The sequence below is a fragment of the Antedon mediterranea genome, chromosome 1 (genome assembly GCF_964355755.1).
Source record: "Antedon mediterranea chromosome 1, ecAntMedi1.1, whole genome shotgun sequence".
Classification (NCBI taxonomy): Eukaryota; Metazoa; Echinodermata; class Crinoidea; order Comatulida; family Antedonidae; genus Antedon; species Antedon mediterranea.
In genome coordinates this window covers 29,794,504-29,822,437 of record NC_092670.1, presented here as the reverse complement: position 1 = coordinate 29,822,437, position 27,934 = coordinate 29,794,504, and the positions used below count along the sequence as shown (strand labels likewise).

Below are 27,934 nucleotides of genomic sequence, written 5' to 3'. Positions count from 1 at the left end.
CGACAACATACATCGCTGGTCTTTAAAAACCAGGAAAACAACGGGGATCAGACAATCGCATGTTTATTCACACAACACGGAATTGATACAAGGCGTCTGGTTCATGAAGACCTTTCGAGTTGTTAGAACTTTTCATCAAGTTGAGTGCAGATGTCAATAAACTACGATAAACAAGCTGTTTCTGTTGTGAAAGACAACGAAGAACGCTGCATCGTCAGCCATTTGCCACAAGAGCAATCCAAGATTTTAAATTTTTTTTTTTAAACATAAAGGCAAAGTAAAAGTAAAAATTTCAGCTAAACGCAGGCACAGTAGCATAGCAGGGGGTTTGGAGGTACCCTGTGAACTTATTTGTTGCACACCCAAAAAAACCGTGATTGACCGTCGGAGCAAGCAACTTGTTTAGGGTAGCCTGGGCCTCATATAGGCCTACTGTAGGGCTAGGCTAGGCTCTATTTATGATTTTTACATTTCACCCCTAACAAAGGCCCCTTTTTAAAAAATGCAACACACCGGGGGAGTTTATTAGGAACAATATGGTATATAAGTTTTATTGGAGCTCCATTGGTATATGCTTTAGACTGGCCAGGTTTTACAGTAATACATTATAATCACAGAAACCCCCAAAAAACTTCATTGTATACTAAAAAATATGTATTCCTTTACCTGATCACAAATGAGATCCCATTTCTTTGTATCATCATATTGTCGTAATAATTTTGCTTTTTCTGGAGGCAAGTCCATTTGTACCTAAATAAAAATATAAAATTATTTATTAGAAACATAAAATAAATCTAAAATATTATATTAAAATACTTGTTGATGGTTACCATCTTTGGGTTGGCCTTACATGATTACAAAACCATTTTGTTAATGGGATTATATGTACGTAAAGTCAAAACTTGGTATTTTTAGAGAATCTCAAACTATTAATTTATCATTGGCTGAGTGTAGAATGTCAATCTAGGACAACCACATAATAACCTTTAAGCATTAAAATACTCTCCCCACCGATCCCGGAAGCCGCGAAGGGGAGAGCGCGGGAGGACCAAGGTCTGGAATCGACTAGATGCAGGGGCGTTGCCGCCCACCTGAGGGCGTGGCGCATGGGCGATACCACTGTCTTGGAGGGGAGTTCATGGATAAAATGTTACTTTTCGGTTATGTTCTCCCCTTGAAGGAGAAAAGGCCTATGTTGGTTCATCCAGGTAAGCTAGTCACGTAATAGACTACATTGGTCTGCACACTTCACAAGTTTGAAAATGGAAATAAAACATTACCTTTTTATATAAAAATAGACTTTGATTTTACTAAAATCACTGAAATTATATTATAAGATGTACATCTACTGTATGCTTTGTGTATGACTTGCAAATAAAAAGTTACCTAATAAAAGTTAATATTACACAGAAGTCCTCAAGGTTAACAATTTGAACAAGGTTATTTTGTTTTATGAACTACTTACTGGCTACCAAGCTTAGCAATTGTTTTATTGTAAAATGTATAAATATATAGCTTTGTAATAACATTTCGCCCTGGGCCAAAAGGAGCCAAATGATAATCATAGGTAACTTATTTCTGGGGTTAAAGAGCCTTCCCTACAATTTGTGACGTTTTGTAAAAATAATGCATATATATATTACTTTAAAAACATTAAACCATGTCATTCCTTGTGTTGAATGTACGTTTTATGGTAAATTGTGATAAAAAGAGAATGCACTACCTAGGCTAAGTAGCTCGCGGTGAATGTCCTCTCGTGGACGATCTTTGTCACTAGCCTAGCCCCTAGCGCGGCTTGGTTTTGTAGGCCTAGCTGGTAAACATTGGTAACGTACAAACATCGTATGCTAGCTATATACCTAGCCTGACGTTGTATAGTTGCTGCAATAATTGTCTTTCTTTTTTTGCCAGAATCTGTTGATACAAATTGGAGGAAACCCGGTATTTTCACTAAAAAGTTAGGAGTCTTCCATTTGTTTTTTCGATCTAAAAGTGAGATGAAAAACGAAGATATCAATCCGCGTGCAATGCATGTTGGGATTTATAGCGGGCCTCTTAAATTATCACAATCGACTTATTTTTCACATATTTAACTGTTTAAAGACGAAAAACGTTATCTCAATAGCACCATAGTATTTATATTTACATTAATGTAGTTTGTGACCTTAAATTAGATCTAAAAAACGTAGAGAATGTGACTTTAACTCTTGGTTGTCCTTGGTGCCTGGACCCTAAAAAGTTCTGTGCAATGCCCCTACAACAATGTAATTTCTTATCTGTCATATTAAGGACTGCATCAAAAAAAAAATTTTCTCAACTTTCCACATGATCTAGACTATATGGTCTGAATGTAACATCTTAAAATAGCATCCATAACACTGTAATTGATACAGTATTTATTAATGTACTTTTTAAACTGAAGTGCAAAAAACCATTTAATGTAACTCTGAAAACTATTATAGCATCAATTTGAACTTGCAACAATGGTAGCATTATAAAGAACACCCATGTTAACTAAATAGAAATTAATTGGCCTTCCATACTGCTGGTGAAATTAACTTAATCAATAATTGCATCATAATGTATAGAGAGAATAAGTGGCAATGTTGACAAGATGTATCAAATCAATTAAATTATATTATCAAGATATAGAGTGTATTTTCACTTGTGACACACCATTCTGCAATTATATTTCTGTCACTGTGTTTTAAAATGTACTTCCGGTTTTAACATATTTTACAAATTGTATAGTATTTTTGCATGGTTTTAACAAATGTCATTTACTTCTACTATATTGGATAATAAATTTTAAATTAATAGTCTTTATACATTTTAAATAACCTTTGACTTAAGTTTATTGATGATTTATCATCCACCAAATTTTCAGATGAAAATAAACCTAAAAATGGCCTTTTCAATAACAAAGTTAGTAATCAGTAATTGAAAATGTTTTTTTTTCGTATGCCTTGAAATATTAACCCTTGGGCTCACCTGCTGGCCTGCTGGAAACTGGGCATTATGGGCAGTAAATTGGGCATAGGGGCCTGTAAACTGGGCATATGGGCAGTAAATTGGGCATAGGGGGACAGTAAACTGGGCACATGGGCCTGTAAACTAGGCACATTATAGTAGATGACCTTGAACCTGGGTTCCATCAAAACCTCTTCCCAAACTTGGGTCTAAAAACAATCTAGATCAAATATCAATAACTCATAATCTAATAATACACTAAAAACACAACAAAGTTTGAACTTGACATACTGGCTCTAAATGGAAACCAAGATTCACAAACTTTCTTGTGACACACATTGCCTACTTACATGTGTATTCCAAGCTGCCATTTGCTGTCTACGGGATAAAAACTCCTTAGAAGGAATACTCTCAATAATATGTACACTATGAGTCTTTTGTTCCACGTTTGGATCTCGACTCTTCCGTCTACCGCGTGCAGAAAATGCACGGCGGCGTGGTATAGAGGAGTCGTGGCTCATCTTGTTTTCACCGGTAGTAGCGGGAGTCGAGACTGATCGGCTGTGATTCGTTCCCATTGTTTATATATTCCTTTTATATACAAGAACAATCAGCAAATTTAATGCTATAATTCTGTTAAATGGCAAAGAAATTTACAAATCCAAACAGGGAAGGAAGTTCTCCCCAATTCCCTGTAAGATCAACAATCTGTATATGTCACCCTACACAGGAAATACAGAAACAAAGAGCAAGTATTCAACAATAATCCATAAAATTAAATCCATTTGAGTTGAAATAATGACTGCAAATAGTTTCTGTCGTTAAGTATTGTTCACAGTTTCCAAATTCACTCAGACAAAAATAGTAGAAAGGTATCTATTGAATAAGGATAAACAGTAAACAGAGGATGTCTTCAATTAACCAACTAACCAGTCACAATCTACACAGGAAGTCAAATACTCAACCGAAATTGTTCGCTTCCATTTTTATCAGATTGTTTTGGGTTGCAAACGTAAATGATTGAAAATATATCTACTCGCTGAAAAACAGACAGATACAACTCACTGTTTTGTCCGGACAGGAAAACGTCGTTTTAATATACGTAATCCATTAAACGATTAAGTAGAAATTTTCATGTCAATTTAGATTTTCTTCTTTACTTCCCAAACTTGATTGATTTTACCATAAAACCTGAACAGTACAGTAATCGCTTGACAATTTCGAGTCTGGTTGGCTACTGTCGTAGTAGGTTTCAGAGCAGTGGTCACCTGATTGTGTAATCCAATCAAACTCAAATCAAATCCAATGGGACAATTTGCCCTACTGAAAACTAATGCTAAAACACATCCCGTTTGGATGTTAGTCATCAAGTATATGACGTTTCAAGTAGCAATATCAACATAAGATAAAGTTAATAATGCTAATGTCTAATTTTAAAAACATCGTTCAAGGAATCTTCTTAAATGTGTATCCAAAATAAATAGATTACAGTCGCTAATGAAATGGTACTGATATTACACAAACTGTGAACAGACAAACCAAGCACTAATAGTAATACAGTACACAGAATGCAGAGATACAACTACAGATTTGTAATTAATTGAACAAAATCAATACAGTTTTCTTTCAGGTTAGTGTAGCAGTCCTTGGAGTACACTTTCATCAGTGGTTAATCTAATAAGAATAGATCCAGTATCCCAGTCTCAACAAAGTGGCATGTTAAAATATAATAAGCATACACCTTTATCTGTTAATAGCTTTTGACCAATGACAATGCAAGCTTTTGGTTTCCTTGACTTAAAAGATTCCGTTTAGAAACAATAGTTAACCTAGTAATTGACAAAATCCCTATATTCTAGGATGTTAATATATTGGTTTCCATGATATCAAATACACTATTGGTTTAAGACCTTGGATGAACTGATTTGTCATATGCAAGGATCAGAACAAGAAAATTAATTGTATAAACAAATTAATTGATCTCGAGGCACACTTGATGACATTTCAGTAGAACATGGTGTTCACTACCAATTGAATCATAGATATAAACATAAAATACTTCAGCACTCTCTCTGAATTGGTTTGTAAGAATTATATTGTTCCTAAATCAGATTAGCAAATCAAAAACAACTTATTTCTGGATTGCAGTCATCAATAATCAGCTTCTCAAGCAAACTGTGCAATCTTCAACAAGTTTTGCAGGAACCAAAGTGATATCAATCCCAAATGTGCAAAACATCAACTCATTTCAATAACTGTCACGGTAACCTGCAAGTCGTATTAAGACTCTGACCAAAGGCTGTTTTCTTTCAAAAAATGAATATGATTTAAATAACAACACATTAGCAAAGCCAAGATGATTTTGAAACTTTGAAGTTAAAACTAATAATTGCAAATGGAAATGATCATCCCTTTCCGTTTTCCATTTAAAAAATACTATGCTTGAATTAACCATTCTTCCATTGTGAATTGATTGTTAATTTGCATGGGTGGGTCACTGGAAATATCTTTCATTACAATCAACTTCCTGAAGGAAAACATGTTAGCTGTAAAAGATATACTATTATATAAGTTAATAAGTTAAGCAGAATAAACAATATACTAATCAATTATACTAATTTGTTAATTAATGTTTATTCAAAATAAACAAAAGTAAATGTGGCATATGAAAAACTGACATTCAGTTAATGCATGGAGAAATAAGTTATTTCTCCATGGTTAATGTAACTTTTTTTTCCTTCACTGTTTTGCTTAGACGAACTAAAGTGTTATTCAATAATAAGCATTTCTTCTAAATAAAAATATTCATTAGGAAATATAAAGTATAATGATATGTCACTGAATGTTTTATTTATTATTTTTTTTGTCACTGAATGTTTTATTTATTTATCTAAAAACCTCCATCTGAGAGTAATAAACAATTATCCTCAAATTCTTGTATGTACTTTATTGAAAAATATATGTCTATTAATTTGAATATAACCAAATCAATCAAGTGGTTCAATTTTCCTAGTCTGTACTTCAAGTTTTATAATACTTTACTGAACTTAAAAAAGTTGTTTCTTAAATCTTGTTTCATTGGTTACATCTTTTGTATGTTATTATGTGCTATATCTAAACAATGACATCACCAATTTCCTATTGCTTGTAAATGCCACTTGACAGACCGCAAAGGTCACATCTTGACCCCTAAATCAGTTTTACTGCAATCATTTACTGTAGAGGGCAGCCTATATTGTATTGCTCCTGTAGATTGGTTTCTGTTGACTGTGTACTGACATTCTTGAGATTCCAATATTTGTGGGAGGATAATCATATCAGAATTAATAATAACTAAAGGTAATAACTGTTGACAAATTTTATAAAAATAGTCATTATCCAAACTCAAGCAAAAAAGACATATTTAAAAAACCCTTTTTGCACATACCCTGTATCAGCTATTCAGGGGACACATTCCCTTGAAATAAACGAGGGATAATAATGTGTAGAACACTCAATCAAGTCAATTTTTCAGGGTCTAGAATATAGGGATTCTACTGTAGTTTTTAAATATTGAATTACAATAAGCCTAGGTAGGAATGATACTTTATTGTTTGGACTACAATCATTACATGTATTATTTAACATTGTAAAGTTAATTTTATGAACCTTTCGTTATTATATACAGTACAGTCGGATATAATGTAATCAAGTAATAAATGTTTGCTATGAGAAATGTACATCAATCCATTAAAAGATATTTTGCATAATGTATTATCTATAATCTAACTAAGGTTATATTATTTACAATTGATCATTATGGACCAAGGATAAAAAGTGTGTTTCATCTCTTGAAGTGGATTACAAACTACTCTACTACATTTGTCGATAGTAGGATAGACAGTTTTGCAATACAAACAAGAAATATTTCTTACAAAAAACGCCGCTCGACTTTTTGACAATCAGTGTTCTTTATATAATAATGGTTATATTATATATTATATAATGGTTTATTATATCAATTATTTTTGTTTAACAATCAGTAGTAAACTTGTGTAAATATAGTCTGGCCTACTGTACAAAAATGTGATCATAAACTAAACTACAGTATATGTAGGCCTATATACATATTCCAGGGTAAGAGCATGGACCTATCTAATTTATTGGTCCATGGTAGGAGCATTATGATTAATATATAGGCCTACAACCTAGCTAGGGTAACGATGCAACATTAAAAGTTAATAGCATACAGTACATTGCCTGTTGATATTTTGTATCAATATTAACATAAAGGAAGAATTATGAAAATAATCGTTTTTAGCCACGAACGAATTCAATGAATTGCGCCCTCAATAGGCAATTGTATGACCTTTAAAAATTACAGTTTTTAGTACCGTACTGAAGCGGGTATAAGCCCATACTCGGGTATCAGCCCACCCTCAACTTTTGACTAATTTTCACGCAAAACATAAGCCCACCCATTAATTCCAAAGATCTATTAGTAAGTACTATAATATACAATAATTTTGTATTTGAAAAATATAACATAATACTGTATTTGTTCTACTGCGAGTCTAAAGTTGGAACACTGCCTTTTTTAATGGCCTACCTGTAGCATTCATCAATGAGTTATGATGGATAAAAGTAGAAGATTACTACCATTCACAGCTCAATAAAATAAATACATTTATAGAAAATTACTACCATTCACAGCTCAACACCCCAACTTATTTCATACCTATACAGGACTTACCAGAATATTATTAGTGAATCAATCATTAGTGTATCATTTTAACTCAGCTCCGCCTCGTTAAAATAAAGCAGTCAATTTTTCAACTCATGAAATATTCTCACCATTCAAATCATAAACATTAATTGTTTGTATAATATAAATTACCCATGGGTATGATACACTAAAGTCCTGTATAGTATGAAATAAGTTGGGATGTTAAGCTGTGAATGGTAGTTAAAGCTCAGGTACAGGCATGAATTTTAAATATAATATTTGGTTAATTGTAAATAAATCAAATATTTGTAACAGAAATCAAGACAAAAAAACATGAATTTCCCTTAATATGGCCAAATACAAAATTTTGCAAAATTCTTCCATAAAAACCAGGAAAACCTTTTCCAGTAGTTAGGTAGTTAACCTAATGTAATAACATGTCTTGTGACTCCCTAGTAGGTGAAAAAAGATGGTGGATATACGGTGGATAATTTTTGCTATAGCAGGGCTCGCAGAATCGCTTGCCCGACGTCCCGCGGCAACCAAATAAATACGTCGGGCAACTAAAATTTAACATGTCATGTCCCGACGGGCAACCTCTTAAAATCACCGAAAATGTCCACGATGTTTTACAGGGGTTGTGAAATACTGTAACAATGAAAATAATAATTTAATATTTTAGGATTCTGCGAGCCCTGTATAGCATGAAAATTAAAATTTGAAGTTGAATAAAAATTCCAGAAATGTAATATTCAAGTTATATTACCTATACTTAGTCATCTGATAAAATTTTTTACCACACTGTTTATTTTTCGTAGCTTTTTAAAATGCCTCTCTATTTACAAAATTTGTGTACAAAAGAATACAGATTTTACTGTGTAATTTGAACTATCCCCCCACTGATAAGAAAGTGCTTATTTTCAACAAGCTTGTGTAACACAAATAAAATCCCAAAAATTATGAAACATAGGGGAAACTATAGATCGATAATTATTGGAATGTATGATCAATAGAAATTTTTTGCCCGCACCTGGCCTTTAAAATCTTCCATGTATTTTTCTTGTATGCGAGTACATGTTTTAAGTAATTGTATATTTTAAAATGATTTTCCTAAAATTGTCCAATCATGTTTCAATGTCCATAATAAACTTAAATAAGTTCTTACTTAAATAAGTACTTTACTTCTAGGAATAACATTTTAATTCAAAGTTCACATCTGTTAATCTTCTCTGATATAGATTATTTCGTATGGCCACTAGGTTTTTAGATTTTCTTGAATAAATTCATTCTAAAGTCAGAAAATACAGTTTAAACCACAATATAATGTATGAAAATGAGGAAGTAATCCAAAATATGGTGAATAGTACAGATTTATACACTGTAAATTACTAAATAAAGTGCAATGCAAATGTAAATACATGTGTGTGGTACTTCTAGGAAAGGAAATGGTTCTACCTATAGTGGCAACCTAGTTCATACTTTTTACATATTTCTAAATTTTAATTGTTTTTACTAGGTACTATGGAACAATTACCATTGTGCAAGAAATATCTTGTTTAGAATAAAAATCAAATGGTTATGTCCCCATGATAGGACTGTCCAATGTCAAGTTTAAACTATTTTTGTTATTTTATTTTATTTTTTTTTACTGTATAGTTCTCCCACTTCAGAGAGGACTAATCAAAAGTAGGCATGAAATAGATGTGTAAAATTGAACCCATCGCATGAATAATTGAAGGACTTTTAGGAACAAAATCTATGATGTGAAGTTATGATGCATTCTAGATACTTCAAAATTACGATTATCCATGCCAAAGGTTAGAAAGGAAAATTATGCATGAACTCCAAAAATATGTTGCCAATAATTGGATACAAATTACATGTGGATTAAACATAGTGAGATCTATCAACACTATACAATTATTTCTAAAATACTTACCAAATGGAATATGCTACATTTTACTAAGGCAAGTGTGCAAATGATAAAGCGATAAAGATCATACTTTTGTTCACTTTTTTCCTGTGCATACACGCTTTCAGGAGCAATTTTCAGGTACGAAAATATCGTTATCATAACCAGCAAGTGTTTACTGTTCTTCAAATCCAGTACACGGGACACAGCATTTGGGTTACAAAGTTTGGGGTTTTTTAAAATACAAATTATACAGAATATATTAGAACACAATGAATGAAGAACAATGGCCTTTTGTTATAAATTGATGATTTCCTGAATAAACGAGAAATTAGCATGTTCTAAATACAAATTTCACAGTTCAATCAAAAAAGATTTCACACATTCAACAGTTTAAAAACCAATCACGCTATCAACAAACTTGATTAGCCAACAAAGGCATCAAAATCAATGTATTCCAAACATTTTATAACCATTTTAGAAATTAAATACAATATGCTATTATTAATGGGGACACTTTGTTTGGTCCTGAAGGTATCCTATAGTGGTTTTACTGTTATAATTAGTTATAATAGGCACTGTTAAATTTATTAACGAATATGTTATTTAAATTTAACAGGATTTCATTTCCATTTTTATGGAGTCGAGTTATGGAATATTATAAAATTCAAAATCTAAATACATGTCCAGTCTATTTTAGGTACACAGATGGCCAGACAATATTTACCATATACAAATGACATATTAATCATAATCATCTATTGCACATTTTCCAGAACATATGTTCACTGTTAATGTTCTAATTAAAATATGAAACTCCATCAACGAACAACCTTTGTGTTGCAATTATATCTCATCATAAAATTACTCATCCCTGTATTGTTTATAATTCATCATGGTTGTTATCATTAGGAAGTTGGTGAGTCAATGGGGCAGGTGGGTGGGGGGATGAATGACTAATTGGTCAATTCTATTAGGATCTAAATACCATACATCCATGGCTAGAAGCAATATGAAATTCAATAATACGCGAGTTTTCTCACTGTATTTACTATTGATCCATTTAATATATCTATCAGATTAGGATATCTTTCACTCAATGTTTTTATTTAATATACTTTTAAATCTGTTGAAATACGAATTAGTTTAAATCAAGCATTATAAGCACAGAACTAACTAAAATTAAATTTTAACTTATCACCTTGTCACATACTGTATGTATTAAATGGAGTTAATTAAAACAAATTAAATCCTTTCACATAATTTTGGCTTAAATAATATTCTTTTTAGCACCATTTCTGCTGCAACAAAATATTAGATAGCGAAAAAAGGTCTCATCTTATGTTGCATATAAATAAATACATTCTATTTCCCTTCATTCATAGTTCATACATTAATTGAAAACACAGGCACAGTTTGGCAGTAAGAGAAGTCATCTGAACACATTTTTGGAATTGTTCAAAACATAAACACCATCATTTTTCAATTCAAATGTTTTATTGGTATATTCTGTCATTCTGATGATCATTGGGTGTTCATAATATAATATGCTCAGTGACCAAAGAGCTGAAATTAGCTATTTCTAGATGGAAGAGAAAGGTAACTGATGCATGAAATTAAATCAAACAAGCTGGATAAGAGCATGTACTCTCAGGTGAGAACTGACCCATTATGGGCCTCAATGTCTCAATCATACCTTTCTCTACAGTATGAATTATTTTTATTAGTTAAATACATGCCAATGTGCTACATTCATCTGCTCTTATGTGAGATATTGAAAATAAGAAATGAAATCATTCACAAACAATACGGTAGGTCTTTTTGGTATAGGTAAAGATGCAGAAACTTTTGTTGTTGGTCTCAGCATGAAGGTTCCTCCATGGTCTCAGCTATCTTCAGGTGATTCTAGAGTGATGTTGAGTTCAGCCCTATTAATATTTTACTACAATCCACTTTTCTTGACCTTAATTTAAAAAAACTCTGATCTTCTTTGTAAATCTTTGTAATGTGTAATCCACTATACTTTAAACGCTTTTATGTTTTGACAAGTTTTCAGTCTTTTTTAGGTACATTTTATACAAGTGTATGTCAGTTTTGTATTTCTGATTCTTGTGAGCTATTTCTTCAAGTGAAAATGTCTTCAATTTGCATCAACATTCACTATTTTAAGTAAAGAATCAGGGCTGGATATGTGGAAAGGTGGTAGTCGAGGAGCTACTGTATGGAAGTCCCTCCCTCACATTTTAAAGTGGATATGATGAAGAAATCAGGCTCTAGGAATATAAAATTATTATATTATTATTATTATATATATTATTATTATTATTATTATTATTATTATATAGCAAATAGCAATAATGAACTAGAAAAAAATAGCATTTAATGTAAATTACAAAACCATTAATTGCAAAAATGGTCAACTAATTATCATATACTTGCATTCTAATGGTCGATTTGTAATTGAACAAGGCCACTGATACAGTTAACAATATATTGGTCATCACATCATCTACCAAAACAACTGCAATATCAAAATGCACTTTTTCAGTATACATGATCTTTGATGAGCAATATAAAATTAATGGTTTAATGACTGGATTACCAGGCTTTAGTTAATTATAAAACCATAATGAAAAAAATAATGCCTTCATCATTAATCTGGAAAATCAATTAAATTAACTGTCTAAGAATTGTCTTGCATTTTTAAGAATATAATACTGAAATCAGACACAACACTATGTAGGCAGTGGCGGATCTAGGCGGGGGGGGGGGGGTGAATAGGGTGGCTAGCCACCCCCATTAATTCTCGATTGACCGTCGCTTGTCGTGGATTAATCTTTTAATTAAGAAGAGTTAGTCTAGGCTAGCTAGGCCCTACTAGAGCTAGGGTTAGCATTAATAGTTGTGTAAATAGGCCTACACAGTGAAAGAGCTAAGAGTTCAATTACTATTATGAATTCAAGAGTTTAAAAAGAAAACACGATTTAAAATCTTCGGAAAATACCCACAACTGAGTTATTTTCAAAACACACGCACTCCTAAAACTACCAGCGTCACGTTGTCTAGCTCGTTCATCGTGTGAATACTGACGTCATCACTCTCCAAAAATACACCATTTTCCATTGCAGTTAATTTCCACCGCCCTCTGATCCGCATGTGCAAGCGTTAGCGTGGTATATTTACACCCCTGAGAGTGTAATATCGGGAACTTTTTTCTCGCGCAAGAAGGTTTTTTGTATAATATTATAGTATGCAGTATAAACGATAAAAATAAACGATAAAAATAAACGAGAAACATGGTGTTCTTTTATTATTTTATAGGCATAAAATAAACATAAAATGTCTTGTATGTACACGGCGAGATGGTCGAAAAAAAGTATGTGGCGTATTTGTTGTTTTTGGATTTGTGTTATAGACACGGCGATTACTGCAATCATTGTATACCAAATTACATTGAGTTATTCACTCGGCTGTAGGGTATATATCTCTGAGGTTAACAGACCACCAAAATACGGTACACAACACATGCACTATTGAGGCATTTTCGGAGTGCAGCATTACCAAATGTTCATTTTGTTTGAAGGTTTTTCAATCAAAGTTTATTATTAGTTCGTCGAAAAAGATCCGTACAGTATTTAGGAAGGATTTATTTAAATTTACATTATGTAATATTTGTTATTAAGTGTGATGGAAACAGTTTCTCTAGCCTATTAAACAGTATGTAAGCTTCTATTTTTTCAAAAATTTTCGGAGCCTCGGGAGGGGCACACCCCTTCCAAACCCTCCCCCGCTCGGTGATACGCACCTCCTTTGCCACTTTCGTGGCCACCCCCCCTCGTCAGATCCTAGATCCGCCACTGGTAGGATTGGCATATATATGATCTTCACATAGTCTATATCTCGGCTATAATTCTACTTTCAGATTTAAAGCAGTATATTTCTATTTTTATAATGGAATCATCTACATTCTATATTCAAATAAACACTAGATTCGCAAAGAACCCTAAGGCTATAATTCCCAAATTGTTTCATAGAAGATGCTCATTTGCACTCAGTGCACTAAAAGTATTTCAAAATTAAAAATTAATTTTGAACAAGCTTCTATAGCCATAGACAGCAGATACTGAATTAATACAGAATTATCAACAGATCTTTTTAAAAGGTATTATCATACAAGTGTGGCTAAACAATGATGTCATACAAGATCAAGGTCAAATCTAACAATTAGTCACACCACTTGTATTGTTGGAAGATACACAAAACAGATACCCTGCCAGTAGCAATTCAACTCTTGTGATATAAAACAATATTATTAATATCAAATACTATGCAAACAAACTAAAAGTTTAGGTTTGATGCTATATAAATTGAACTTTATACTTATAAAGAAAACTAGCTTGTTAATGATTGATACTAAAGTTTGATTTGGAGCCCGCATAAAACAACTAAATTCAGAAAAAATGGTCAGATATTTCCCTTACTCTAATGCACTTGTATTTTATGCAAAGTAAATTTGTGTTTGTGAAAAAATTTGGTGGGATTTAAATACATGACCTCTAGTATTATTTATTTATTCTGTCTTTATACTGAATGACACCTTCACTGTCAGTGCTAAAGCATTGATTTCCAAAGTGGTTCAGTAGAGAAACATTAACATAATAAAAATAATTTAAAGACAACTACCAAAGTAATTTACATTTAGTACGGTAGATCACTAATCTGACATTCATGACTGTAGACCATCAAGCAAGGTTATAAAAAGAAATTATGCTTAGTTTGCAAAGTAAGCGAATGGATTATATTTACAGTATTCTGATTGTTATGCTCTTTTGTACTTAGACCAAGGGATATGACCGGTTGGGCCGCCGACAAGTTGAGCCGCCGGTGATTTCTATGAAACGCCCAGTGCATCCGTCTTTTACGACATTTCGCGTAGCGATTAGGATGGTGTACATAAGTTCATATTACATAAGTAATATTTAATAATGTAATTGTTTTTAATCTTTCGAGGAAAAAATTCAGTGCACTCATAATTTTTCTCGCCACGTGTAGGCCTACCACGTAAAGTCACGTTGTCCTCTCTCAGGACTAATTAATAGAGTATTAACATTCTTCGAATGAGGTTAAATAAATATTATTTTTTATTTACTAATCTTTTAATATCATATTTTATTGAATTTTACAATGTTAATACACAAAATATTTTACTAAAAAACGTGATTTTATGTAATTATTTTACCGAAAAATGGAGTAAGCCTAGTTCATACAACTGCCGACTGAGGGGCAACATGTTTACGTCATTTTTGGCTAAAAACGATCACTTTCGGTGATGTTTTATATTTTGGAATCTACAAGCCAGATTTTCATAATTATTTCTTTAATTATATATTTAATAATATATATACTAAAAACCATGATATACAGTATAAACTTTTGAATGTACATCGATCCCTAATAATATAAATAGAACGAGCACCGGCGAAAGTTAGCATTTGGCGTTCCATAAAAAATAACGTTTTTCTGGTGGCGGCTCAACTTGTCGGCGGCTCAACTTGGCCTAATCCATACTGCGCCTTTGTGAGTGGTAAATGATGTAGGTTTAATTGGTCAGCAACCACTACTAGGCCTGAATTAGGTGCTTTAGTTGGTCTTATTATAACAAGAGCTATAGACACCTCCAAAATACACCAAACAACCACAAGGAATTTACACATTTGCGGAAATATAGACGGTTTTGCAAGTAAATTCTAATTAAACACAATCGCTTTGAATTATTCAACACAGTTCGTTTTTACATAATTAATAGAGGCATGTAACTGCATTGTATAATATAACTATAAAACACCCAGTTAAAATTGTACTACAGGTATTAAATAGTACACAATGCAGTCATAATTTCTTTAACAGGTTGAGTTATAAATAACCAGACATTTTTATTATTCATTCTCTGAGACAAGTACTTGTTCCTACTGATATTTCCACATTCCATAGGTTGTTACCAATTGCTATTCAGGTCAAGGAGTGTAAAACTTCAAGTAGGCATGAAGCTGATATGATTATTTTGGATGTATCAGTCACTGTTTACACTAGGAACCTTTTTGAAAAACAATTAAAAAAAACACAAATTGGTGAGTTTTGGCATGGATATTGTTAAAAGATATGCATTTTAAAAACAACAATTGAAATCAATGATATTTTTATTTACTTACACTACACTCAACCCCTTCCAACACCCCTATTAAGGTGATGCTTTCTTAAGAAATGAGCAAGAGGAAGAGGCAGCACTCTGCAGTATATGTTTTAATATTGTCAACTCCTTTTGTAAGCATAATGCAGATAAAGGGTACATTTTTATCCATTTGATAGGGGTTACTCTGGTATGGTTATTTCATATTGGTTGTTAATGATAAACAATTGTTTAATATGGAATATGGCAAATGGAAAATGCGTTCCAAACTATACTAAAAATACCATTTTTATTTTTACATACAAAAGTTGTTTTATTCCACAAACCGAAATAATGACAATCAATTATTGATTACTTGAAATTCATAGAAAACAATACTATGTATCACTGCTTATCCATGTGTTTTAACCTTGCAAATATTTGTATGCAGAAAAAAACAAGATATAATTAAGTTTACTAATTTATTTAATATATATTTTAAAATACATTATAGATATTCACAATCACAGTATGGCTTAATCTATTACTGAAAAAGTATTTTGTATTAAATGTTTGAGTACTTTTAAGTTTATTTTAGGATTTGTTTACTGTATATTTAGTTGAAATGTTCACAACATAATAATATCAACATTGCCGTTTTAATATTTCTTTAACATAACTTAATTACCAATGTTGAAGGACATGGTTCAGACACTTCCAATTACCACCACAATAGCCACCCACAATGTTCTAGCTCTTTACCATAGGTGCATACATACACATTTTCACTCAGTATACATGAAAAGTCTGGAATTATGAGGCTACTTGAGGAGGACACCTTAAGTCTAGACAGGTGAAGAGGAAACCACTTCCTTTGTTGACCTAATTACACATATTTGAAAACTGGCCATTAATTGATATACATACCCTTTTACACCATAAAATAAACTGCAGTACTAAAACCCATGCAAATTAAATTTACAAGAACATTTTTGTATAGAGGATTATTTTTTTTTTAAACATAGAAAAGGCCTCTTCAGAGAAACACTATCAATTATTTGAGAGAGTTCATGGCTTTCATGACCATTTATCTAATTCATATATTATATATATTTTTTAAATTTTGTTTTCTTCCTCCAAAATTATATAATGTAACCTAAATCTAAATAAAATAAATAAATAATACAGTACTAAAAATGAGACCAAATAGTATAATAAAAATAGTATCACGTTTAATTAAATTACAAATAAAGTTATTAAAATTAAATATAATAAGAACAAATAATCATATAACAGTTGCATTTATTTTAATAATAACAGTATAATAAAATCAATTATCAATTATATTTTTTTTAATAATAATCCATTAACTCCATCATATAGATTAAGTATTGTTCGTTCTGTAAGATTACCTTGTTTTTATTATTTCATTTTACTTGTATAATTTGCTTCTTATTTAAAACTTGAATGTTATTTTTGATACTTTTCTTTTTGTTTTTACATTGCCTTGTATCTTTGGCCCTGTTCAGACCCATGGCGTTAGTAACGTTGTACGCTAAAACGGTCTATCAAGGTCACGTTACAAACCGCAGAGAAAAAAACGAGGTGTTCAGACCCATAGCGTACGATTATTGTTACAACGGAAGTACGTCATCCAGGTTGTTTCTAGTTGCATATTCATGTGCTCTTACCCACGTGTTTTCATCATTATTTCCACTGTATATAGGCCTAGATCTCAGCCCTACAATTATGACAAAATTTGCCGTAAATAAAACATACCTCAGCATTTATTTAAGAAAAATATAGTAAAGCCAAATTTCTGTTTCTATTGTTTTTATTTTGTTTGTAGTAAAAAATATTTTCCCCAGGCTCTTGTGTTATATATATTCTTTGGTCCAGTCGGTTGAAAATAACCCTTAATGCTAATAAAAGGGACACAGCTCCCCTTGTTTGTTTACTGATTTTTTTAGGAGTTAGGGGGTTTTCAGCATTAAACTTGTCCAGTCTAGTCTGCCTTGTATGAATGAGTGACTTGATGTCCCAGGCTAGTTTTTAGCTTGAATGAAATGCGTGAATGGCTCTAGGCCTAGCTAGGCCTAAAAGCGGATGGGATCGTAGTCCCTATGTTTAAATACAAGGTGCATGTATTTATGTCATTTGTTAGAAAATATAATGGTAATCAGTTGATAGTAGTTTGTAGCCTTTGTAACAGTTGTATTTGTAGTGTAGTTAGGCCTTATTTATTCTGGCCTTTTTGTTATTGAAATCCATCTCACACATTGACGATACAAAAGATGTCAGCCTAGGTCAAACCTTGTTTCGCGTCATAACAGGAAACGTTCTGATTGGATACAACGTTGACTTACAGTAGCGTCGTACGCTAAAACGGTACTATCAACCGTTTTCCACTACAACGCTACAACCGTTGTACGACGCGTTGTACGCTAATCCCCAACTGTTCAGACACACATTCTTTTAGCGTCGTACGCTAAAACGGTCTAACGCCATGGGTCTGAACAGGGCCTAAATCTTATCACAAGCAAGGTCACATTACAATTAAGAGTCCTTACAGGGAAGCTTTCAGACTCGATTAATTAACGCTTTTGTTACAAAAAAATTGGGATGAACATTTGTAAGAGAGTAAATTTGATAGGTTGGAGGTAAAAACCGTTGAGCATACCCTGACGATAGGTCAGTGTCATATGAGGTACTGAAGCTTGCACTGTTTTCCTGGTCCTGACCTATTGTATGGAGTTGTGTACTGTATGGTGCATGTAATGTGAAAGCATAACTATGTAGATCTCAAAAGCAGTGGTGGTGCCAGCGGGGGGGGGGGGGGGGGGGGGGGGGGGGGGGGGGCTACGGGGGCTCTAGCCCCCTCGTCGGGGAGCCTAGCCCCCCCGTCGGGGAACACGGGTACTTTTTAATATACAGTAAAAAACGCCTAGAAAACCGCGACGTTTCATTGACCGTGAGAGTACGTCAGAGTGATATTATGCACTTTATATGCATTCATTATTGCCAGCGACCTAACTTACTACTAAACAATAGCTAGGTTCGCACTTGTCTGGCGGTATCCCTTTGTACGAATCGTTCAACGTTGGGTCGAGACGCGTGATATCATGTTCCATCCAGGGACCAAAATGTGTACTGTAGTTATTTTCCAGGCGAAGTTTACTGACGGTTACGTCGTGTACTGCGTCGACGTACGCTACACTACAGCAAAAACGAATTATGTTAATTGTTCGTATGTTCACCAATTTTTTAATTTACAAGTAACCTTCTGTACCGTGGGGCACCTAAAATAAATTTTTCATCCATTACTAAACAAAAAAACATGCCATTTTCGCTTAGCCAACATCTTATTATAGCTAAGTTATTACATTTTCAATGTCCTGTATGTCATGAATTTCTCACCACTCGGAAGTCCAGATAGTACGCACGCATACACTTGGGAGGAATAAACTTATTTCCCCGACTGAAAAAGGTCTACGGTACGCTTGCGTTTTTTAAGCCTCTAGGCCTGATGTTTCCAAAGTATAAAATGCAATTTTTTGAAGACCATGCAGCTCTAGTTTTAAACAGTTTCTTAGCTCAGCCCCAACAATAAAGCTGGTCATATTTCGAAGTACAAGAAGTGCATTTTCCGGGACCTAACATCTCTATTTTTCAAACATTTCTTAGCTCAGTCACAACCATGGTAGGGACTTATATATTTTGTTTTATGTTTTGAAGTATATGAAGTCCAATTTCCGGGACCTCCAACTCTATTTTTCTAAATTTTCTTTGAACTTTTATTTTTTAAATTGAAAAATATGGATTGAAACAGTCATCGCGCATCGTTTTTTTGCACGCAGTATTTTATTTATGCATTATAAAAAATGGAAAAAATGGCTACCCTAAATCTGATTAAAATGACCTCAAATGACGCTAGAACGCGTTGCTTCCGGGGGCTTCGCCCCCTGGACCCCCACCGGAGGCCCTTGGCGGCCCCCAGCCTAGTGATGCTCGCTCTTCGCTCGCATAGCCCCCTCCTCGGGGAATGTAGCCCCCGCGTCGGGAAGATCCTGGCGCCACCCCTGCTCAAAAGGCCCTAACAAACTGAAATGTTAGCTCTTATTTGGTGCTTGGTTTCTCAATACAACTGTTTTCATTCATTGGTTTTTCTCTCAAAACTAGGGGGAAAACAGATGTTGTTTTGCAGGGTATCATTCTAAGCAATAATGGAATAAAGAATACTGTACATACATTAATGTGGTGAATATAAACTAGCCAGCTGAGCATTGTGATGTATTCCTTTGGGATGTTATAACCACATCCTAATCTACTACAGGGTACTTGGCATTGACAATCATTAATACCCACACAATTAAGCAAGTGTGACATACATGAATGAATGAGCCTCTGTGTTTTTTATCCATCTTATATGGAAATTTTTGTAAAAATTGTTTTTTTACAGTAAACAAAAACCATAATATATTAATGTTAAAAATATGTTAACATTTTCATTAGGTTTCTAAGCTTATGATGACACCATACCATGCATATTAGAAATACTCTGATATTGTAAATCACAGGGAGGAATATTCAACTGATAAATCAAAAGTTCAAATTATCTTGTGAAGAGTTGGGCATGTATGGTATGTATTGTACAAACAAGTGTAATGCTCTAGGCCATCCTAAGTTTTGTAATTTATAGATCTATCATGTGGATTTTAATGGGAATCACTAGGCATACTGTTAATTAATCTAGTTAATTTATGCATGATATAAAGGACTGTAAATGGGAGAGTGGGTAATCTTATAATATTACAAGTCCATCACCACTAACCCAGACCTGAATTTATTCATTTATTGTATTTCATCGCTCAAATGAACCAGGTCTAAGTTTCAATGGAACAGGTCTGTTTAGGCTCCAAGAACAAAGACCTTATTTATACACAGTAAAAACCTCTTCAATTTCAGGTAATAAGAAAAATCTTGAATGAAGATGCTAACATCTGACCCATACAAAGTTAAATCAGTAGATCCAGATCCTGCTAATTCGATAGTGCTACAGTAATCAAACCCTTCTCGGGTATAAACTGGTTACATACTAATTACTACTACTATCAGAATCAAATGTATTACAGTCAATAACTCTCCCAATACCAGACCCCTTTGGTCTGACCAATGTCTGGTATTGGCAATGTGTTTTTAATGCTAAAATGAATTTGAGCATTTTTGGTATTGGGAGAGTTTCTGGTTTTCAAAGAGTCCGGTATTTGGAGAGTTGACTGTATCTACCAATAACTCCCAAAATGTAGAGTGAACATAACTTTCTGTTAATATAGCATAGTTTTTCAAGCGTTTATTTTTGGTATATCTTCCAGGCCTGTAGGAAGTATTTGGTTTAAAGTTCTTAGAAATGTTGTGCATTCCACATGTTGTAAGGGCCTGTTTCTATAGAGCAGAGAATACGGTTGTAAGGGCCTGTTTCTACAGAGCAGAGAATACGGTTTTGAATACCGTTCTTTTCAAGAACTGTTTTTTCTTGCCAGCAGAAATGGGTCCCCACAAAAAACCACAAAAAAGAACCGATCTTAAAAACGGTTTCAAAAACCCCAATTGATTGCGGTCTCGATCGCAAAGAACCATTCTGAAACCGGTTTCCGCGGAGCAATTTTTAGCTGCAACACAATCGCGGTCTCAATTTGACCCCAAAAAACTGAACTCTGCAGTCTGCTGCACTGATTGCGGTCAACTCGCAGTCAAACCCGCGCGATAGGACCTAGGCCTAGGCACCGATTCAAATCAATTAACAATAATAATGTCGAACTGGAGGGATAATGAGATAAGAGAGCTGCTTAAATAAGGGGACAAGAAGAAATTTGTAGCATATTCTATAGGCCTAGGCCAGGCGTAGCTCTTTGTTGGTGCCTGACCCTTCGTCGCCTTGTAAATTGTACAGCCTTCTAAGGTGTTTTACAGATTGCCAATGACGGCTAATTAATTGCTGTACCTGTATAATATATGCACAATATACTGTACATAGCATGTATTGCATAAATATGCTATAAAGGAAGATAATAATCTGTAACTTAAAATTCGCCGCCATATATCGCTAGACAAAAATAATAACAATAAAGGATGCTCTCAATAATTATTTTGTCAGAGACTTTTTATTGGCCGAATATGCCCGACTCCTTTCTCACAAAAAGCCGGTATATACCGGTTATATTTCCGGCATGATAGTACGATGAGAATGGGTATATGCCGGTAACGATACCGGCATGACCCCATCAGAATACCAGTATATTGCAGGCACATCTGTGAGAAAGGGGCTTAGATAGTGAGTATTTTATTTAACTAAAAAATGTTGACCGATACCATTACGAGGTTCGTAAAAAATATGTGAAGGGAAGAAGATGAGGGACTTGTCGGGAGTCGGAAGAAAGACTCACGTAGGCCTAGAGGCCTACATGTTTTTAAGAATATTGTAAAGCGTGTGAAAGCTAGACGAGTTCAACTTGACAATATCAGAGGGTGCGACGTACCTATACTTTAACCAAGGACCACAATAACGTTTCAGGTAATAATTCCCCTTTCTATGATGAAATGGATGCTATTTCTTGGGGATCGCGCTATGCGAAAAAAAGTAAACATGACTTTGATCCAATCGCGCTTCCGCCTAACGAACTGCATTGTGGTGTATATAATGACATCATTCATAACGAACGCACATGGACGGAACCGGTTTTATTGGATAAAAAATTGAGCTGCAACGCGATTTTTATTTATATAGATGACAAATTTCGTTTTTGTAAAAGCACAAGTTAACGGAGTACTTACTCGAACGTTTCGATCTCTATCAGAGATCATTCTCAACTGACTGCGGAGTGTTAATGCAGCCTGGTCATGCTTGACGTCATCTGTTGATGACGTCGTACGCCTCCGGTTGTAGGTTGGAGGTTGTGCGGAGCTCGGCCAGGTGATGTGTCTATCAAATCATTTTACAAATGCGAGAGTTCGTGGGCTCCAGTGTCCCGGTTCATGGTCTTCTCCTTATTTCTCCTTATATGTAATGATTCTCTAATCTGTCTGTCTTTGCGTTTAGGCTCTTTGGTTAAGATGGTAGCCTCCCAGTTCGGTACATGATTGTGTTTTATGACATGTTCTGTAATGGCAGATTTGTGTATGATCGATGATGTGGATGTTCTGGAGGCCCTAGTCATTACTCCCCCCGTGTTTGTTGTAACATCTTTTTTGTGATCATTAATTCGTGTTTGTAATGCCCTCCCTGTTTCCCCAATGTAAACTTGTGGACAGTTGCGGCAGGTGACTTCGTAGATTACTCCACATGTATCCATCTTCTCGATTTTATCTTTTGGGTGGGCAAGGCTATTCTTGATTTTATTTTGGGGTAGGAAATAGGTTTCGACATTGTGATAGGAGAGAGTGCGTCTTATTCTTTCTGCCATTCCTTTTACATAGGGGATTCCTATGCTACCTCTCATCTTGATCTTTTCCTTCTGTGGTTCGTGTCCTTTGTTCTTTTTTCTCTTTCGGTTTTCCATAACTCTCTGGAAGGACCACTCTGGATACTGGCAGTTGTGTAACGCTTTCTTGATGTTATCCATCTCAACTTTCCTCAAATCCATATCTCCCACTACCTTCTCAGCTCTGTCCACAAGCGTGTTTATAAGCCCCAGTTTGTGTTCGAGTGGATGATGTGAGTTGAAATGTAAATATTGGTCTGTGTGAGTGGGCTTCCGATAGACTGAGATGGTAACTGTTCCGTTGTCATTTATTTATAAACAACAGCCGAAACCGGTTTCCAAAAAACCATTCTTTTTTTATTTTTCAATAGAAACAGGCCCTAAGACCATCATATTTCACTTTAAAGTGTAAATTCTACCAGAAATCAATATTTTCATCCCTACTGCTTAGTCCTTTTCACACATAAATACATTGCAAAATATATTTTGGTAAATAAATAGGCATTATTGACAGTCTAGACCACTTCTCACAGAAGGGTATTTAATATTGTTAATGTATAAAAGGGATTCCAACAATATATTTTGACACTACTGTAGAAATGATTGTAACTAGTCGTGATTACCAAAACGTGCAAATCATGCATGATATGAACCAGTGTGCACAAGCACTTATTTGGTAACATCAAACTGGTTAAAATAAAACCGGTTACCACTGATCGTGATTCAAAGTTTTTAGATGCACTCACTTCCTTTCAGTTCCGAAAAAAAGAGAACAACTGTATGCTTACAGTATATTGACATTTTTTGTGTGCCAGTCAGTTGAGTTCGGTTGCTCGGAGCGTGCTTATGTCAATTGAGTTCCATGTCGACATAAGCACACCTTTAAATCTTTGGGATGACTAGGCTTGTAATTATCTATGGCAGGGAGATGTATAAGAAAGAGCACTGTATCATGTTGTAGAGTACCATAGTCTATAGACAGACAATAAGTAATCCCTTGAAAGGGCATTAAAAGGATCAGAGCAGTTCAAAGGTCACATGATTTAGGTATTACTGTACTAAATACTACAGTACTTGCGAAATCTTGCAAGCCAATATATTAGTGTAATTTTGTTCATAACAAAAACCACAATTACCATTATAATGAGTATACAGAAAGGTTACGAAAAATACAATATTGTTTATTGAAAAAGGATAGAAATTAATAATGCAATCAAATTACTTTTTTGCCATAATAATAATAATCATATATGACATCTGAAAGTAAAAATAGGTCTACTGTTATGATTCCCTGTATCAGTTTTGCTGTTTCTGCAGTCCAATTAAATTAAACAATTTTAATTAATTTATAACTGTTGGCAAGGTGACCTCCTACTGATTTGTGAGGTCCCCCAATTTTTAGGGTTAATGAATTCTTATATTTTACAGAATTAACAAATGCTTGCTTGCACTGTTTACAGCAACGCCCTTGTATTCAATGAAAGAAAACAAAAGCATTCTTGGCCCATTCTTTTGCCTACAGACTGCACCCTTTGAGAGTGTGCAAAACATTGTCACCAAAATAAGTAATGGACTGGCCATTTTCACATTTTATGTATATAACTTGGAAATGTGTATTAACCTTGTGAATAAATTATCCCAATTTCTTGGCAGCAGTAACAGGACATAGTAGCCTGAAAATAATTGTTAAAAACACCCAATCAATTCAGTGTTATAACACCATATAACCAATTATTTGCTGTTTAACTTTTAGTTGAAAAGCAAAATAATGTTTATTTGATTGACAGCCACTGACCTTGAGTCAACTAAATGTTTGAATTGACTGCCAGAGCTCATTGCATTTTGGGTACTGCTAATGATTTCTGTCAATGACCACCCACTGTTGAGCAAAAACTATTTTTACATTAATTTTGAAATAAATGGTTTATTCAGCACTATGCAGAGAAACACTGGCTGGCATAGTGAATAAAATGCCTACGTACTTCATTCAAATTGAAAAGATTACTTGAGGGTCTATACCACACAGTGACCTGTAAAGCAACTGATACCAATTGGATCATGTTTGGAGATGGCACACTGACAAAACATATACTATTATAATCCACTTTTTTATAGTGCCGGTGCCCATAGCTTATGCCAAATACAGTCGACTCCGCCAAAGTCGAATTCGCGTAAGTCGAAAAATCGCGAAAGTCGAATTTTTATGAAAGTCCCAATTCTTTCCTATACATTACTGTGTAATTTTTATTTGCAAGTCAAATTTTTCTAAGTCGAAATTCGTCTAAGTCGACGTCACTCCGAATACACACATTCTTTAGTGATTTATATCGTATAAGTCGAAGTCACAAATCACGCGGCAACAACGCGCTAAAAAAGCCAATGAAACGTACGTAATTTGATAAACAAACGACAGAGGGGATAATGTAGGACCATATCGGTTCTCTCAAGCAGGTTGTACACAACTCGCGCTAGTGTATAGTGTATGAGTTGTTTCAGAGTTGAGAACTTGAGTGGCGTTTTGTGGGTACCCATTTTGTGCTAGACAGATGGCAATAAACAATGGATACCGATTTTGAATAAGAACCGAAATTTATTTATTATACGTTTTCGTATTGTTTCGGGCTTAAACCATAAAAAAAAATACCGTTTATCATTGCCGATAAAAGAGGCTTAGCATTTATTAGGCCTAACTAGCTAGCTAAGCAAACTCAATTCAAGAAGGCTCATCGCGTGGGCCGCAATCGCGACAGGGCAGGGTCTACTAGGCCTAGCCAAAGCGCAGCTAGTGAGTGAACATAGGCCTAGGCCTTGCATTTTTTTCTTCAAATCTGTAAGTCGAAGTTCGCGTAACTCAAATTTTTATACCGGTCCCTTTAGATTCGACTTAGGCGTAGTCGACTGTAGTTATAGTGCCTCTATTGTTTGGTCATGTTTTTAAAAATTACCCGAAAATTTATTTTTCCATCTTGGAACCTCTGTCTGATAGCTCATAGCATACAATGTTATCCCTGGCTACATCACAGTGCCTACAGTATTGTATTCCTTACAGAATATGTGCTGATGTAAACAAATTGGAAGTGTTAAAAATGTGCAACTGTTTGTAATTGGCCTTATAATTGCTCACCCTCAATGATATTCAACAATTGGTAAACAAGTAAAATTGATGTTAAATTTTTATAGTCACAGTTGTTGCAAAACAGACAGATAAACGCATTGTTTATGGAATTGCACAGTTCTATTAACTGTTCTAACCTTAGCAACAGTCAACATTGAATATTATTTTCTCACATGCTCACCAACACATGGTGCAAATGATTTTACAACATAAAAGATGATGACATTACACATGCTTCTTCCCCAGATGAGTGATTTCTAAGGCAATTGATTTATCTTTGGCAGGGTGGTGCACCGTATTCAGTATCATGTGATTTTATTAATTTTCAGAATATAATGATTGGTTAAATTTCTACGAAATCCAAGTAAAACACATTATACATTGAACCAAAAGTGGAGTTGGTAGTCTATTACTATTTCTCTATAGTAATTGAATTACCTAGTTGGTTATCCGCAACGAAGTTGCAGGATAACCTCTTGTGATTGTACGAAATCATCATCATCATCAACTTTTTAGTTATCCGCTTAGTAGCGGATAACTCCTTGTGATTGTAGTGGATCAATATTTTTTTTTTTTTTTTCTGTATTCTTCTTATTTCTTTCCCATTTTTTTGTGAGTCACGTTTCTCTAAAATGTGTAAACATAACATTTTATAACTTTGACAACATGTGGGCATTTACGTGAAGTTGTGCATCTCCTATTTTGAATGACGTCAGAGTTGCGCAACGTGACTTGCGCGCGATTTTATGATTTTTAATGATCGATCATAGCTTAAAGACCAAGAGTAATTTTTTTTTTACCCTTTATGAAAATTTAAGTCATATGAAGGGCAAACTGTTAGTGCACTAAAAATGGCATGTTTTACAAAAAGTTACGCGTGCACGTGCATTTAAAATTTCAAAATGCGCAAAATTAATTTCTAATCAACTTTCTACGCGTTTCATGTCATTTTAAGCATGTAAAAAATTCCCACGCGTGCGCACATTTTTACGTGTGCGGTGCGCACGTAGCATTAAAAACATATTTTTTTCGAGTGATTTAGTTTTTTCCAGCCTTTTATAGTAATTTTACCAACTTTTAAACACTTTCGACTTAAAGTTACGTCATACGAGCACGTCGAATTGGACAATTTGCGCACGTTTTTTATGAAAAAGTACAAAAATTTGTCAAAATTATGCCTTTTTTTAAACAGTCGTAATTTCTAAACTACACGGTCAACTTTTTGTGAATGACATATTCCGGAAGTTGATGAGTTGTAGATATCGGATCATGTATTAATATGGCTAACCGGACATTTTAACGTCATCGTATGGCCACGCGAATATAAAATTGAGGATTTTTGTATCTTTCGTCATAGCTCATCACATTTAATAGAGCGCATCTCCACTTATCCATTTTCCATTTTCACCCCAATTTTGATATTGTCTAGGTCAATCAACTATCTTTCGCATGAGTTAAAAATATTTTAATTATTATGACGTCATCATGCCTAAAAATTTAAATTACATGTGGCATTAATTTCATCTTTACAGAAAATTTTAATCTGTTATAGCTCGTAAGAATAAAATGTGATAATCAAGATTAAAAC

At 34.0% G+C, this 27,934-nt stretch overlaps 1 protein-coding gene across 4 annotated transcripts in view; it reads right to left on the bottom strand.

Annotated features, from left to right (window-relative positions):
• Positions 1–27,934, bottom strand: part of LOC140063639 (formin-like protein 2) — an 80,800-nt gene that overhangs the window by 41,582 nt on the left and 11,284 nt on the right. For 2 of the 4 annotated variants that reach the window (XM_072110071.1, XM_072110072.1), the window contains exons 1-2: positions 3,321–3,721; positions 667–750 (exon numbers count right to left, since the gene is read on the bottom strand). In XM_072110071.1, the coding sequence (XP_071966172.1) occupies positions 667–750; positions 3,321–3,548 (312 nt within the window). In that variant the 5' untranslated portion in view covers positions 3,549–3,721. Of the gene's footprint in view, positions 1–666; positions 751–3,320; positions 3,723–27,934 lie in introns of those variants that run through there. The other 2 variants (XM_072110073.1, XM_072110074.1) reach the window with 2 other exon arrangements.